The sequence below is a fragment of the Ailuropoda melanoleuca genome, chromosome 15 (genome assembly GCF_002007445.2).
Source record: "Ailuropoda melanoleuca isolate Jingjing chromosome 15, ASM200744v2, whole genome shotgun sequence".
Classification (NCBI taxonomy): Eukaryota; Metazoa; Chordata; class Mammalia; order Carnivora; family Ursidae; genus Ailuropoda; species Ailuropoda melanoleuca.
In genome coordinates this window covers 26,609,218-26,625,437 of record NC_048232.1, presented here as the reverse complement: position 1 = coordinate 26,625,437, position 16,220 = coordinate 26,609,218, and the positions used below count along the sequence as shown (strand labels likewise).

The 16,220-nt window shown below is 50.8% G+C and overlaps 1 protein-coding gene across 5 annotated transcripts in view; it reads right to left on the bottom strand.

Moving 5' to 3' along the window:
* Positions 1–648: 648 nt before the first annotated feature.
* Positions 649–16,220, bottom strand: part of JCAD (junctional cadherin 5 associated) — a 39,725-nt gene continuing 24,153 nt past the window's right edge. For 3 of the 5 annotated variants that reach the window (XM_034643622.1, XM_034643624.1, XM_019800112.2), the window contains 2 exons: positions 10,785–14,604; positions 2,765–5,411 (listed from right to left, as the gene is read on the bottom strand). In XM_034643622.1, coding sequence (XP_034499513.1) covers positions 5,289–5,411; positions 10,785–14,604 — 3,943 coding nt within the window. In that variant the 3' untranslated portion in view covers positions 2,765–5,288. Of the gene's footprint in view, positions 2,587–2,764; positions 5,412–10,784; positions 14,605–16,220 lie in introns of those variants that run through there. The other 2 variants (XR_004620683.1, XM_034643623.1) reach the window with 2 other exon arrangements.

The following is a 16,220-nucleotide window of genomic DNA, read 5'->3' as shown; positions in this document are numbered from 1 at the left end:
CAGAAGCGAGTGGGGAAGAGAAGGAGCTTAAGCTGGAAAGAAGGACCAAATCATTTTTTAAAACTCAGAAACAACAGCTTCCAGGTTTCCTGGGCTACTAGAAACAAATCGAGGGCCTGCCGGGATAACGAATTTGCATCTGCTTCCGGAACTGGGATGCTGGAAACAAGGAGGTGAATCCCTGTAAAAGGACGAAGGCCTGCCTGGCTTTTCAAACCTACAAGCTCCGCAGACAAGCATTTTCCCCGCACCCTGTAAGGTACAGGTCTACCTCCATTTTCCATTCATTGAACACCCACAATGTGGGCCTTTCTAGATGTTTGGTTCTTATATTCAAGGAGTAGGAGAGGCGGATGAGGCAAGCAGAGACCGGGGCGGGGACACCGGCGAGGCCACTTGGCTAATAATGGAGCCCAAATTCAAACCTCGTCCCCAGATTGACCACAGGTCTCTTTCTACCCTGTAGTGAGTCTTTGTGGGAGATGGAAGGAGAGCTTCAACACCCAGGAAATAGTGGGGACCAAGGGGTGCTGGAAGTCCTTGGACGGCCCGTCGCGGTGTTACGACACCATCGGAGCGGCAGCCAATGTGGGGACCAGCCCTGAAGGCTCACGGGCAGCTCCTGCACCCACAGGCGAGGACAACAGACAGAAGTACTTTCATGCAAAGTGTTTATTCGGAATTTGTGTGCTACTGAGCAGACCGGCCGTCTGCAACTACATCGTGCAGACGCAAGAGCTCCCTGAAACATTCATCTGTGCTCCCCCGGCGTTCCTCCTCTTCACCGCCTCCTCCTCTCGCTCGTCACCTTAAGGCCTCTGGTGCTGTCCGACCTGGGGGCGATGACCCGCAGCTGGCAATCGGCCCTTACCCGTGTGTCTTTTCCTGGGATCCTGTCCACCTGCCTCCTTCTGTACTCACGGTGCCCGAAGCAATGAGCAGATACAGAGTTTCCGCGGGCTTACAGGGCTTTGTATTCACCACATTTGGGAAGTTCTTTCTTTTTCCCTTAGAGATGCCTCTGCTTAGCTTTCCTGACAGACCTGAGCGCGAGGGCTCAAATTTCAGCTGACCCAAGCGGAGAGTAATTCATTGATTTTTATAATCTGTAGGTTACTGCTTTTCTCCCCGGCTGGGACATATGGTTTTCATTTCTAATTTCTGCCATATGCTTCTCAACTTGAACTTGCTTTGGTCTCTCTCTTGCTCTGTGACAGTGAGTGTCACACATGTCGGCCCTGCCACGGGGTGGGGTGAAGCGTAGCAGGAGAGAGAAGTCTCGCTCCTTTGGCTTAGCCGCAAGCCCAGCAGAGGGGCTTCTGTAGGGAGAAGGGGATGATTACCTTGTGGGGAGCGCTTCCTCCTCACCCCCACCCCCCATCAAGGCAATGGGATGAACGGTCCGGTCCGGACTGCCTGGACTTGCCTTTGGGTTCAAGTTTCAGTCACTGCACAGAGGCCACAGAACAAGGACCTCCCTGTCTTCTCTAATAAACAGAACTGTGACAGGGGCTCTCAAAAGTCAAAGCCAGGAATCTGCAGGCACTCTGCCCGCCTCTCCGCACTGCTGATGAACCCAAGGACTGTTTCAACGGGTAGCTGGCTAGACCATATTGACCTTTTGAAGAGGCCTCAATCTGGACTGTAGTCTTCACCACTCTTTTCTTTTTTTTAAACAAAGTGTGAAGGCTGGGGACCTAGTCTCTCTTTAACCTTATTTTACCATCCCCCTCCTTCTCCGCTTGGTGGGTCCCAGAGTGGACCAACCCACACTCCAGGAACAGGACCTCCCACCATGCAGACTCTTAAAGGTCACTTGGAATCTGTCTCTTAAATCCTGTCCTGAGTAGCAACTCTCCTCCCACAAACAGATATACAAACAAAAGAAAAAGCAAAGGCGAAAATGCCCCAGGCCTGCAAGCCGAGCAGCCTGAGACGCACTCCCTCGAGCACAGGCGGATCTGGCAGAAAATGGCCCAAACACGGCAGGAACCACCCTGCAAGAAGTTAGGAAACGGGGAGGGTTTCTCCGAGCTCGGCTCTTTAGGGAGTGAGGACTGGGCTGTACTGGTCACTTCCCAAGAGCTGCTAACCTGACACTTAATTGTGTCCTACTTCATCATTTTAAACAAAACAAAACAAAGCAAAACAGCCAAGACACACACACACACACAGTCTTTGGGGGGGTCACAGATGAAATGGTGCCTTCATCGTATTTTCCATCAGTCCTTCCTGCTCCGAGCTGGGAAGTCGTCGTGTCAAAGCCCGAAGCCAAGCCGCCACCAGAGTCTGTCATCCTGCTGCTGAGAAACGCGGTCAGGGTCTAGTTCCGGAGTCATCTGAGTTCACACGTTTGAACTTCCATTGGCCACAACACTTCAACCAACCGTCAAACAGAAGAGAAGAAGCTGAACTTAGGATCTGCACATGGACCAAAACCCTCCCTGAGATTCGAGTAAGGAAACCAGGATCTCAGCAGGTATGTTTTCAGGGACATTTAAAGAATTCCATGTGACAAGCGACACAGAAAAGCATTCTGCAGACACACGCGGGACCTGTGCCCCTGGGCGGGCAGTTTTCTGCGGCCTGCAGAAACATAAGGTTGAAAATGATACAATGAAGATACTTGGTTTTCGGTAATTTCGAAATTTTCTTCACAGCCAGGTAATTAGAGCTCTGTTACCATCATGTTGTCCCTTCTTTTGTAAATCAGAAAATACAAATACATTTCATGTGCAACTCGTCAAATAATGTTGAGTCCAAATGGTCAAAGGTAGAACTTTTAATTTTATAAGCCCCAAATTATGAAACACCAACAGTTAGCATACGTACAAGAAAAACAATGACAAACACAAAATATGAAAACTTTTTTTTTTCCCCCGGCCACAAATAATAATGGAGAGTTACATATATGACAAGTAGTAATAATAAAAGAATAATTAGCATTAAGTTCAAAACTTCTGGGAAAGCTATTTTGGATTAGAGAATGTATTATTTACCTCAGAATGTGCAAGCCTGAAAGTCAAATTGCCAAAGTTATCCCCCCACACACACCAAGAGATTTATATACAGGCTGGAATCCAGAAATTAAGGTTCAAAGTATAAATATTGATAATTTCAACTAAATTCAGAATAGTATCAGAACGATGGTACAATTTAGAATAAAAACGGGAAGAGTGCCCTATTTTGCTTCATGATATATGTAGGTTACCCTATTTTTTCTCTTCAGGGTCCTTTTCTTTTGAGGAATAAGCGAAAATTTAGTGATTTTGATTAAAAGAAGTTTTCAGATGGGGTCACCAAACTGAAGAGGACGTCGGACTGGAGCTCACAGATACGTATAGCACGTGTCTACGTGCGTATGTCTGCACACGTATACATTCTTCCGTTTGCAACGGAAGGGGGGAAGCACACCCCACAGAGACCTCCAGGTGGGCCACCCTCGTCTGGTTCTAGCAGATGACTCGAGTGACTCACCAACTGTAAGAGTCACTGACCTCTTCCCCATTAAATGTTCCCTGGGAAAATTTTTCTGCCATTCCAAATGCTGAGACTTGGCCCATCTCATTTGCTGGGAAAGCAAGGTCCTACTACAGCTTTTCACAAGGGCCAAAATCTGGAAAGAAGGAAGAGTCAGAACCAAGAGTGCAGACAAGGGTCTTTGAAACGACTGTTCAGAATTACTTAGATTCTGTGTTGTTTATTACAGTCCAAAGACATGAAGTTCTTATGAAATAAAGTCATATGGTACAGATAAAAACGGGCCAGTCAGAGTTGTTTGCGGGCCAAATTGCAGACCACCCAACAGTCCACATTTTAGGAATCTGAAACGTCTAAAAAGAGATAAGGTGGTTTCTCAAAGGAAAAACGAGAGAGAAACAAAGAGAGAGAAACAGAGGGAAAGAAGGAAAGAAAAGGGAAGGAAGTAGGAAGGAAGGCAACAAGAAACCATTCCGGAAGTGTTAGCTAACAAGATCCCTTCCTTCGAAAGAAGGGGCAAACACAAAAACGCATCAGATTGGTGCAGGCTACGCAGTAGTAAACACAGGTGAATACATTGGCCTCATAGTACTTTTGTACTGGCATATACATAATGTCTCTGGCACTTTTAAAAACTATGCAGAGACTAATAATTCAGGATCATTCTAGATAAAAATACAATTATTTCGTAAAGGGGCAGGGGGCGGCGGGGAGGAAAGTCTGGTCTCAGGGGAGATCCCCACAGACATACCGAGATGAAGCTATGTTTTTTGGTAATTCTAGGATATGGCAGCAAAAATAGTTGTAAGGTTGTCGGCTGGTTTTGAGCAGGTTATTTTCAAATATCACCTTACAGCTACATTTGCAAAAGCGTCTTTGTGAAAAGTTCGTTTCATTAACCCTGTACAATGTCTATATGGACATCTCTTTCTAAGATAAAAGGAGCTGAGCTGTGAAGGGGCAAGGGATGTGTGCTTTAGAACAAACGTGAACCCCTTCTGGGTTCCTCTCACACAAGGGGATACGGACTCTTAAATAAAATAACACTTCCTTACAAATCTGCCACCTCACAACTGCTTACATCATAGAAAAATAGCATTTTTTGTAAAAAGAAATATAGTTACTTTGTTAAAATGGTCTATTTTAAACCAGCAATTATTTTTCATATAAAGAATTTCGAAACATCCGTACAGAACATAAAAATAGGTAATACTGAGGGCAAAGCGGAAGATGGCATGTTTGCGAATGATCAACGTGTTTCATCGCAGATAAATAATATTCTGAGTACATTATGGTACAAGTTTTAATCTTTTAGGAACTTAAAAAGATATTGCTTTTATTCTCTGATGGCAAGTTACTTGTATATAGAGCTACTTGCAGCAGCAGAAAGCCAAATTGATTAGAAACGGGTCGTATATATTCATCCCATTTCCCCTAAACTCAAAGTGCTGGAACGCCGGGCAGTTGGCCCAAGTCCCAAACTCCTTACCGCGAGCACGGCCCACAGGCCGTGGAGAGGCCAAGGGGGATTTACAACATTCACAGTCCTTTCAAAATCATTCTCGTTCGCATTTTCACATAGAACCGGATTAACACCAAACTATTTACCAGGCTTGGCTAAATCCATCATTGTGCAGAGTTTATGTGACTCCTTTCTAAATGGAGGTATTAACTCTTCATATTATGAAAACAGATGGTTTCAACGGACTACTGCTTTATTTCCACAAAGTGATTCTGTAGGGACGAGGAGTTTCTTGGTGGCAGTGGGAGAGGCTGTGACCGCGTCCAACAAGCCAGCAGGCTCCAGCCTACACGCGGGTGAGCCAGGCAGACAGGCCAGACGGGACGACACCCGGTGAGTGAAGCCTAGCAATCCCGCATTTCACTGGCATCTCCTCACACTCTCTCCACCCTGCTAGGGTCATAGGAATCTGGGGAAAAGCAGGGGAAAAAAAACAAAAAGCAAAACAAAACAATTAGTGGTATACTCAATTAATGTGTTTTTGTTTAATCCTCAGACCATAAACAAGTACGTCGAGGGAACAAAAAATCCACAAGTGTAAAGTGAATGCTTGGACATTTAAACAATATTGATTTTAATGAGGAGTAAGAAACTATCATCAAAAGACGGTTTTAAAAGGACACATATGATCATTACCTAATCACAGATGGAAACATGTGAGTTGCTTAGTTTATGATAGTCCTTTCCTGTTGTCCACAGTAGAACAGGGGACATCAGTAACTTTAAACGCAACACTGGGAAAGCAGCGGTGCTATGTCTGGCTGATACTAAGGATATATTTCTTTTTCTTTCTTTCCTTTTTTCTTTCTTTCTTTTTTTTTCTTTCTTTCTTTTCTTTCTTTCTTTTCTTTTCTTTTTTTTTTTTGTAAATTACAACTCTAACGAAATCTTGCTTTAAAAAAATTCATCTTTGTGGGGCGCCTGGGTGGCTCAGTCAATTGAGCGTCTGCCTTCAGCTCAGGTCATGATCCTGGAGTTCAGGGATCAAGCCCCATGTAGGGCTCCCTGCTCAGTGGCGAGTCTGCTTCTCCCTCTGCCTCTGCCCCTCTCCCCACTCGTGTTCTTTCTCTCTTACTCTCTCTCTCTCAAATAAATAAAATCTTTAAAAAAAAAATGCAGCTTTGTGATCAAATGCTATCCCTGGAAGGCTTCAGGACCCTAAAATCCTGACCACTTGACCAACAACGAGAGGCCTCCTGTCCCTGACTGCCACCAGCCAGCAGACAGGCCCCAGGATGCACATGGGATTGGCAGCACCCTCTTCTGGGCCTTCCCACGCAGCCAGGTGTACGAGCCTGCGCCACCAGGCTGACACATTCCTCAGCCCACACTGGAAAATCCCAACCTGGGCCCAAGTGAGCAGGGTTTCCAAAATGAGACATCACACACAGGATCAATGGTCCGAGGCTGCCATCAAGGCTGCAGTTGGGTGCTGCTGAATCTGACCCCGTAGGGACTCACAGATCTCTGGGACCCAGGTCAGCCCCGAGCTCACCTGTGTGCCTCCTACAGTCAGAATTTCCTGCCACCGCAGCTCAAAGGTGTTCTAACTGTTTAAGAGAAAACACTTGCGGAATCTAGAAGGATTGGTGGAATGTGACAGTTATAAACACTATGGCGAAACAATCTGCTCAAAGCTGTCTGGACCACTGTACATGGCGAGGGCCATATAGATCCCAGTTTCTCTAGCAGCCGAATGTTCTATCCCGTCTCCTCACACCGTCTCGACTCAGCCACGACTGGCTTACGATCCATACGACCACCGTGACAACGAGGACCGTGCTTGCTGCGCGGAGTCAGACGTGAGAAACCAGACAGGACATGGTGCCTGCACGTAGGAAAAGCAGCCTGCCCCGCCTCCAACATGACTTGCCGCGCCAAGTGCCCACATGGCTAAAGCAAGCGGGGCGCAAGCGGGGCGCAAGCCGGTCCGCTGCCTTCTGGCCTTTTACCCTTGGCCACACCCAGTGTGACGACACAGGCTCCAACAGCTGAGACTGCATTTTTGTGCTCAGTCAGCCTCACTTGGTGTGGATTCCGAGGGGGACCTCCTCTGAGCAAAATCATCTTTTTCTCCACTGGAAATGGGGTGGGCGGCACCCCAGAGCCTGCCCGTTGAAGCTAACGGCCCAGAGCCAGGGAGCCGCGGAAAGAGCTCCGGAGGACAACGGCTCTTTCTGCGGATCGTGGAGGGTGTAGGTCCAATAAAAATACAATATGAGCCACATAACGTTATTTTACAGTTTTCTAGAAGCTGTGTGAAAGCAAATAAAAGGGAACAGATGAAATTAATTTTAATACCTTATTTTGCCAAATATATCCAATCATCATTTCAACAGGTAATCAATATAAAAATTGAGAAGCTTCAAAGAAATTTAGACTAAGTCTTTGAACCCTGGTGTGGATTTTACACGTGCAGCACCTCTCAATTGGGATGAGCCCCATTTCAAATGTGCAAGGACCCACATGTAACCAGGACCTACCATCCCGGGCAAGCATAGGTGTAGAGGACAGAGAGGTCACACCGAGTCGTGAGAATCCTGGTTCCAGTGGGCAGTATTTCAGGAGACCACTCACTAAGGCCTATCCTTGTGGGTATTTGTGCATTAACACACTCGAGAGCTATTAACCTTGAAGCTGTGCTGACATCCAGCCCTCCCGCGAGCAGCACTGCTTGGCACCTCACACGCTCCCGGGATGTGCCCCCTCCCACCCCCACCCCGGACCTGAAGCAGCCTCTCCGTGTTCGCCTCCTGCACCCACACAGATAGAGTCTGTCACGGCGGCTGACGGAACCAGCAGGCCCTGAACACCACCAGTGCCTGGGATTACCTTCCAAACTGGAACACGGTCCATCCAGCAGAGATGGAATTCTGTCACCTGAGTTAGCTTTGAGGTGCTGCCTTCTCAGCTAGAGGCCCAAAAGACCACTAAAAAGATGTCAGCTGAAAGGGCCACCTCTAAGTTGCAATAAAGGAACTTTATGATACAATGGGTACTACAACCCCACACGGGTCACTAAGTTCTAGAAGGGTGTGTGCATGTGTGTATGCTGGGCAGGGGGATGTCACAGACATCTGTGGCATAAACTTATTTTACAATTCCAGAACAAGGGAGCGCCTGGGTGGCTCAGTGGGTTAGGCGTCTGCCTTCGGCTCAGGTCATGATCCCAGGGTCCTGGGATGGAGCCCCGCATCGGGCTCCCTGCTCAGCAGGGAATCTGCTTCTCCCTCTGCCCCTCCCCCCCAGCTCATTTTCTCTCTCTCTCACATGCTTTCTCTCTCAAATAAGTAAACTAAATCTTAAAAAAAAAAATAGAATTCCGGAACAAAATCTGAATCTAAGTGGGCTGTGAATTCGGGAGCGGTGAAGTGGCTGCTGCACACGGGGATGACGGGCAGCGGGGTGGGGACGGAGAGGATGATTCTCGTGTGTAAGACGATAAAACACATCAAGAGGAAAACAAAATCCAAGAGTTTATCAGCAAAAAAAGCAAGAGGGCTTTAGTCTAACTTGTGAAGCAAAAATGAGGGGAAAAGGTAACATATCTCAGGTGTTTGCCCATCTCGATCATATAAGCCACATTCCCCTCGGAATGATTGTGAACAGGCCGGGTGACCATCCCAGGAGGAGCCGAGAAGGTTCACCTGAGCCCTGGCACGGGTACGAAATCGTCGCTGATGGCGTCCTGCCATGCAATGACGTAAGAGGGCCAGGGTGAGCCATGAAGCACTCTGCCTTTAGATCTTGGGTCATTTTATTACACACTAATAAATGCATCAGATGGAGAGGAGAAAAAGAATTCTACTGATTGTCAATAACTACAATTAAAAAAAAAGTCATCAAGAGCTGTTTCTAATGGCTGGCTAACATTAAAATTGGCAATATCTACGTGTTTTCAGATACCTGCCCAACGCCATTCACATGCCAAATGAGCAGCTAAGAAGTGAGGGGGTGCTTTACTGAACTAGAAGTTTTGTGTTATAAAATCCTCCCTGAACTAGGCGGGCCGTGGACTGAGACACAGAAGTCTTGACAAACTGGTGTTTTATTAGAACAGGATTCATCTCATTTAAAAATCCTTAACAGTTCTCGGGGCGAGACAGTACTGAGAAAGAAACTCCTTTTAACTCACACTTAAAAGCAAGTGGGCATATTTTGGGTGGGAGGAGGAGGGACCAGGAGAGGAATTAGGCTGAAGCCTAATAAATCCCAACAGCTCAAAAAATGGGCCATGTGACACTTTTTTCCACCATTTATGGCAAGAGTTGCACACGCTTGTGTTCTCTTTCTTGGCAAAGACCGAATCTGTCAAGTCAGATGATCCAAGAGGGCCCTGACAAACGGGTTATTTCAATAATGTATTTTCTATAAGGAGCTGAACAACACTGGCTAACACTCCTAAGACTCATACTGCATTTGTGGGAAAATTTTAAAAGTGCCAAAGGGATGTTTGGTGGAACAAAAATTCTGGCCTTTTCTAGCTGAAACAAGTAATCTTGTCCATTGACTTTTAAACCTTTGGATTTCAAAGTAGGAAATGGGGGCGGGGGTGCTGGCTCAGGAGGGGGCCCTGGGCCCCAGGTCAGTGAGGTCACACACATGGGGCGCAGGTTCCCCTAACTGTAAAAAGGTCTGAATGAATGATTCGAGGTCCCTTCCTGTCTGTGGTTTGCGATGCGGGCCTTTTGACATGCCCCTCCCTTCTTCTTTCTCGTCAGTTCTAGGGTACGCCATTGCTAGTTCCCCAGCCCCTGAAGAAATGCTGGAAACAGAGACGGCTGTTTGCGACGAGCTGAGAGGGTGCAGCTGTGTTTGGGGGAGATCCCCACTGCTGCCACTGGGGTCCCGCCTCGTGGTTTGACCTGCAGCAGCACTGAAGGCGTTAAGGTGATAGAAGGGAGAGGCCCAAAGGCCCAAACCCTCTGTCCTGGGCGTTAGCACTCAGACCTTAGGGGGCCTTTGGGGACAGAGCTGGTGGGTGAACCTTTTAGGGGTGCTAGGTGTTGAGGAAGTGCAAACTGCTCCTTTTACCTACTAAACCTTTTCCAAGTTTCATAAAAGGTGTGGTAGCAAAAGCAGATAAAATGGGGGACAAAGGATTTTGGAAGGTTCAGTGTAAGACACACCATCATGGGCTGGCTAGTTTCTATCATTATCTGGTAGGTCTGTCTTATTAGGTTAATAAAGAACGTGCGGGTGGTCTGGGTGAACGCCTGTTTTAGGAGAGAGTGCCGAGTACCCACGTGATGGCCTCCTACAAGGTTCATCAAGGTTTGCACCAAAGCTGGAATACTTTACCTGTTTTCCTTTTTTTTTTTTTTTTTAAAGATTTTATGTATTAATTGACAGAGAGAGAGACAGCCAGCGAGAGAGGGAACACAAGCAGGGGGAGTGGGAGAGGAAGAAGCAGGCTCCCAGCAGAGCAGGGAGCCCGATGCCGGGGCTCGATCCCAGGAACCCAGGAAAGTGACCCGAGCTGAATACAGACACTCAGCGACTAAGCCACCCAGGCATCCCTTTACCGGTTTTCCTATTCCAGGTAAGGGGCCCAAAGTTTGTTTATATAGATAACTGTATATAGTTGTTTACATAGGCAATTTCCATAAAGATACAATCCTTTGCAATGCACCACAGGATCTTGACTTTTAAGCAAAGCTTCTGGATAATTCTTTGTGAAAGGAAGAATCTTTCGGTACACTAATTCACAATCTCAACTTTACCAACGCAGGATTTTCCTCATCCACCGGCCTGGTGTTTTCTATACTCGGAGGACGCCTACCTGCTCGCCCGACTCCTCACCTGGGCACCAGAAGTCCTGCCGGACGGTCGTCTTCTCCCTCTGCGCCGACGGGGGCCCATCTTCTTCCAGCGAGGGGGCGCCCCCGGAGACAGAGAGGGGGTGCCCGGCCTTCCGCGCCATGTCCCCGGCATTCAAAGACACGGGGCCTCCAGGCGGCTCCCCGGGGCCCCTCTCGGCCTTCAGTCCCTCAGCCTCCTCCATGGTGTCAGCACTCCGGGAGCTCAGCAGCCGCATCCGAGACACAGAACTCACCTCTTTCATCCTCATCAAGCGGTCAGGGTCTGCTCGCCTCGGGGGCGAGGCCAGTTTCTCTTGTAAACTTTCAATCACTTTGGAAGTGCTTCTGAGCCTCTTTTCTGAGCCTGACACATTTGGGGTCCTTTCTATAAAATGGAACAGAGTGGACCTGAAGGGTGATTTTGTCCCCATGTCCTTGGGATTGAAGGACTGGGACTCCTGGGGGCTGGGCTGAGGCTCGGGGCTGGGGGCCTTGCTGGGGACAGTCCTGTCCACCCTTGAGTGTTCAGCAGCTGGGGGAGGCCGACGGGCACTGTCCCTCTCCCCTACAAAAAGAGGGCTTTCGGTCCAGCCGCACTTTCTCCTGCCATAAAAGGCGTCCATGGACGCCGGGGGGTCATCCGGCTGGGCTGAGCTGGACTCAGACCCCTCCCTGGGGGCCTCCGGCCCGCGAGCACTTCCATCAGGCTCAGGGTGCTGGTTCTGCCCCGTTCTCCTGGCGCCCGGCAGCAGGGACTCCACGGCCACCTCAATGCCCAGGATCCTCGCAGCCCTCGCTTGAAGGGACTCATTCGGGGGGATTTCTATTGCACTCGCTTCCCCTAAAGACCCATCCAACTTATGGGCACTCTGCTCCTGTGCGGGCAGCAGCCCCACAGACCTCAAGTCTGGGGCCGAGAGTCCTCGGGGTTTGCTGGCAAGAGAGAGAGGGAGCAGCGGGCTCCTCTCCCCTCCAGCCCCAGTCGTCCGAGGGGTTGGGGTGCTCAGCTCCCCAGAAAGGGAAGCATTGGGCAGATCCTGACTTCCCTGGGGCGGCCTCAGCTCAGCTGCATGGGACGAGGGCACCGGGTTTGCGTCACTTGACCTAGAAGACATCACTCTGTGCACAGGACCCGGGCTGACGGCTAGCTTGTTCATTCTCTGCTCGACGTCCTGGTGTCCCTCCTGCGTTACCAGGCTTCCATGTGCCCACGGGTAGTCTTCAGCGCCGCCGCCCACTGTCGTCGTGGGTCCCGGAGGGGACTGAGGCGGGGCGCGGGGCCGGCTGGGCTTCTGCTCCTCGCTCCAGCTCTCAGACTTACTCTTCACTCTTCCCGGCTGGGCCCCGGGCTCCTCCAGCGCCAGCCTCTTTCGGGGATCCTCAGCTCTCCAGGCCCCGCTGTCTTCACGCCAGCCCCAGTTCTTGCCCGTGGCATCGGCATAGCCTTCGCACGGCCACTCTGTGTCACTGTCCTCACTGCGACTGTCGCTGCCACTCTGACCGCATTCTTCCTCCTCCTGCAGCTCCTTGTTGAAACTTTCGAGCTGGCTGATCAAGTCCCAGGGGCGACGGCTAACGGGCTTCAGGAGAAACTGCCCGAACAGCTGCCTGCTGTTGCAGGGGCCAGTGGTCTCCCCCTTCACCACCTCGCCCCGGGGCCCAGGGCTGGAGCCACGGCCTTGGCCGTCCACGCAGGCCCGACCGGGCCCTGCTTTCGGAGCGGGTGCCTGGTGTATGCAGGACGTAGTCCTTGAGAAGGCGCTGTTGTTGGAGGGGCTGAGGGACATTTGACCTTTGAGGGGAGGGGCCTTTGGCCTCTGGTTCTGGTCACTGGAAGCCAACGCCACAGGCACGTGAGGTTTGGAGGCCACGGGGTCTGAAAATCTGGGAGTCAGTACAGCTTTGGGGGACCCTCCCGCCTTCTCGGCAGGGAGGGGCTGTGGGCTTTTGGTGTCCTCCGTGAAAGTGGTTTGTGTTTGCTGATCTCTGTACTGGTGCCCTGGCCACGAGCCAGAATACTTGAGCTCTCTGTGTTTTGTAGGGTGAATGAATCTGAGGTCATTTGTTTGTTTGCCTTCTTCTGGTTCCCCCAGATCTTGTTTCTGGAACTCTGTTCTCCCAGCCATGCTTCCTGTGAGAGCCTGCAGCTCCAGGTCGGTGGAAGACATGCTCAGCAGACTTTGTTCTTGCAAAACTGTGCTCTTATCAAGCCCATTCTTTTTATGGGTGCTCTGTTTTAAGTCATTGTTGTTCGTATCCGTATCTGGCAGATGTGATTCGGATTTAACTGGGATGGAAACCAAACAAAATATCGTCTCGTTCATTTTTTTCCTTGAACTTTCCTTGCTCTGAGTCCCAGTTCCAAGCTTCTTGAGCTTGGTTCGAGTTTCGCAGGTACTCTCGCCCTGCGGGCTCGGGGAGGGGGCTGGGCCTTCCGTGTGTCCATGCCGGCTGCCCCCCGCGGCAGGCCACTGTCCTCTCACAGCACTGTGCTCTCTTTGGTTGGAAAAGCCGCCGTTCTCTGCATCCCTGGGGAGGTGGCCCCACAGCCACCGGGGACTGGCATCGGTGGTGGTGGAGCCCCTCACACTGCCTGGCGGGGTCATCACACTCTGCGGGCTGAAGACGGCGCCATCGTGTTGACTGTGTCCAGGAGCAGGTGCCCCAGCGGGGCCGGGGCTGGAGCTGTAGGACTTCTCATCAACTTTTGTTTCCTGACAGAAACCCTGGGGGTGGGCTAGTTTGAAATGTCGGATCCGGGGGTCGTCAAAGGGAATATACAGAACGGAGCTGTCGTAAGCGGTGGTGGGCCGGGGCTGTTGGGGGACCCCGCGAGGAGAGCGTGGGCTTGCACCAGACTCGTTCCCGGCTCCCAGGGGGCCGGCAGGAAGCTGACAGCTGGCGCCGGCCAGCTCCATCGCAAGCTGCTGCTGACGGGGACCGCCACACACAGGCCTGGGCGCTGCCTCCTCCACGTAGGGGTTGGTGATGGGCTGGGGCGGTGACCGGTACGATGGCGGAGGCACGTACACCGGAGGCTCTAAGCCAGAGTCGGACGCACACAGCTCCAGCCTGGGCTCGTGAGCTCTGCTCAAGTAGGAGACGCACAGGTCTGCCCGCTGACTGTCCGGAGAATCGCTGTTCTCCACTCCCGCCCTGGAGTGCTGGTGAGAGTCATAAGACGGGGGCTTCAGGGGCCGCCCAAACTTAGGCCGGGGTAAAGGGACCGAGGAGCCGCTCTTCTCGGGGTTCCTTGTGGATTCCAAATTTGGTGCACAATTTGGGGGATGAAATGGCATTTTAGGAACACCTGGAAAATGTCCATCATTTAATGGAATGGGAATGTCCATGCAACTCAGGCTCTCAGGGGAAAGAACCCTGGGCAAGGACTGGGATTTCCCTTTGCTTTGGGAATTCAATGCCTGCTCTCCTTGCATGAATGGGTACAGATCTTGAAACATTTTCTCCCCGTCACCATCAGACATCTGCCGCCCTAATTTCCTTGGCTGGTTCCAGCTCTCCAGGCTTATATTCTGCCACTTGGCGGGTCCTGCCATTCTCAACTCTTCTTCCCAAACTGCCTTCTTCATTACATTCTCTGTCCTTCCTCCAACTTCCCATGGGCCCTCCCTCGTGTGGACGGGCAGACTGTGTGCTTGGGCCATTCCCCTGACCTCCAGATCTTCTCGGTCCCTTGGCCCCAGCAGGCCACTGACCTCCTGTCCTCTTCTTCTCCAGTAGGCGTGGTCGTGAGCAGTCTGGGGCTGAGAGGACCACCTTAGCACGGGCTGATGATAGAACCTACAAAACAAAGAGGCACGGCAGTTATACCAGGGGAAGAACCACACAGAAGAAACATGTCCTTCTCTGCTTCTGTGACTGGTGTTCCAAGTCAAACTCAGGTCAGTACTTCTGCAAAGTATCTTCCCAACCAGAGTACTTACAGACTTTCAAGAGACCACGTCCCACTAATTATGGTTGGAAAGCAGTCACGAGTTTTGCCACCAACAGCCGAGGAGTGGCAGCAATAGGCTGCCCACAAGAACAGCAGGACATTGGTGGTACTTGAGAGATGTCAAGGCTCTTAGAACATCGAAGTGCCTGAGGGAACAAGGGTCAACTCGAGAGCAGTATTTCTCAAAGTGTGGTCATGGGCCACTGTGAGTCCACGCCCCGCTGTGTCCTGACCACTGAGCTCTCCTGGGAGTCTGTCTGGGAATTCACTTTTCAGAACCCCACCCTAGGGCCGTGGTTCTGAACTTCAGTGTGGGCAAGAATCATGAGAAATTGTTGCTCAGGCACAGACTGCCGGGGCCCATCCCCGGGTTCGGATTCAGCAGTCTCAGGTGGAACTCCACAAAGTAAGTGTGTTTTCAACATGTCACCAAGCAATGGGGTCCCAGGCACCCCACTCTGAGAATCATCACGGCCAGTTGTTGTGAACCATGACCGCATGTTAGAATCCAGAGGGACTTCCCAAGTCCTGAGGCCCCGACATAGCCCTGCTCCATCACGTTCGAGTCAGAGAGGCAGGAGGGGGAGCCGGCAGCGGGGTTCAGCCGAGTTCCCACACGTCCCCCACGGCAAGAAGCCCCCAGTGGGCTCGTTAAATACACGTTACCAAGTCTCTCGGGTAAAAGCTCGGATTCGGGAGGTCTGGGTCAGGGTCCAGGTGCCCACATTTGTAACGAGCACTCCGGGGGGGGGGGTCTCATCTTAGGTGATGTGGGAAACACTGCTCGGGTCGACTTGGAAACTGACCAGGAGAAGAGGGGCTCTGTCCGTGTGGCAGGACCCCCGGGCAGGCAGGAAATGGTCGTACCAAATGCCAGCCTGGTTCCGGCTTGCCACCCATCTCCTGGCCGCACATCAGAATTTCCTTGAGAGCCCCCTACTCTAGCCAGCAGTGCGACACCAGTATATTTCAAAATCCCCCCAAATGATTCTAGCATGTACCCAGAGTCTGGACTCTCGGTTATAATGCCGCTGAAGAAGAGAACTGCTCAGCACTGTTACCCTGCGCAGAAACGGTCGGCTGCTGCTACGAGTGAACGGGGCTAGTTCCTCCATCAACCCGAAAGCAGCGCGGCACGCTCACCTGCTCTCATTAATAGACAATGTCCCAACTCCAGAACCACTGTTTGTTTTTGAAATTATAAAAGCAATATGCATTTGTTGTCGAAAATTTGGAAAAATAGAGGAAAGTACAAAAGACAACAATTGCTTGTCAGCTTTCCACCCAGAGACAGTTATTTTGATATATATCCTCTAGTCGTGGTGTGGGTGAGGATGTGGATTTCCGAATAGCCTTGGTTCTCTGCTAGGGATCGGGCTTATGTGGACCCTTCCCCACACACAGAGTGCAGACGGCAGCTGACACTTCTGTGGCGTTACTATGTGCTCGGTCCACTCTAAGT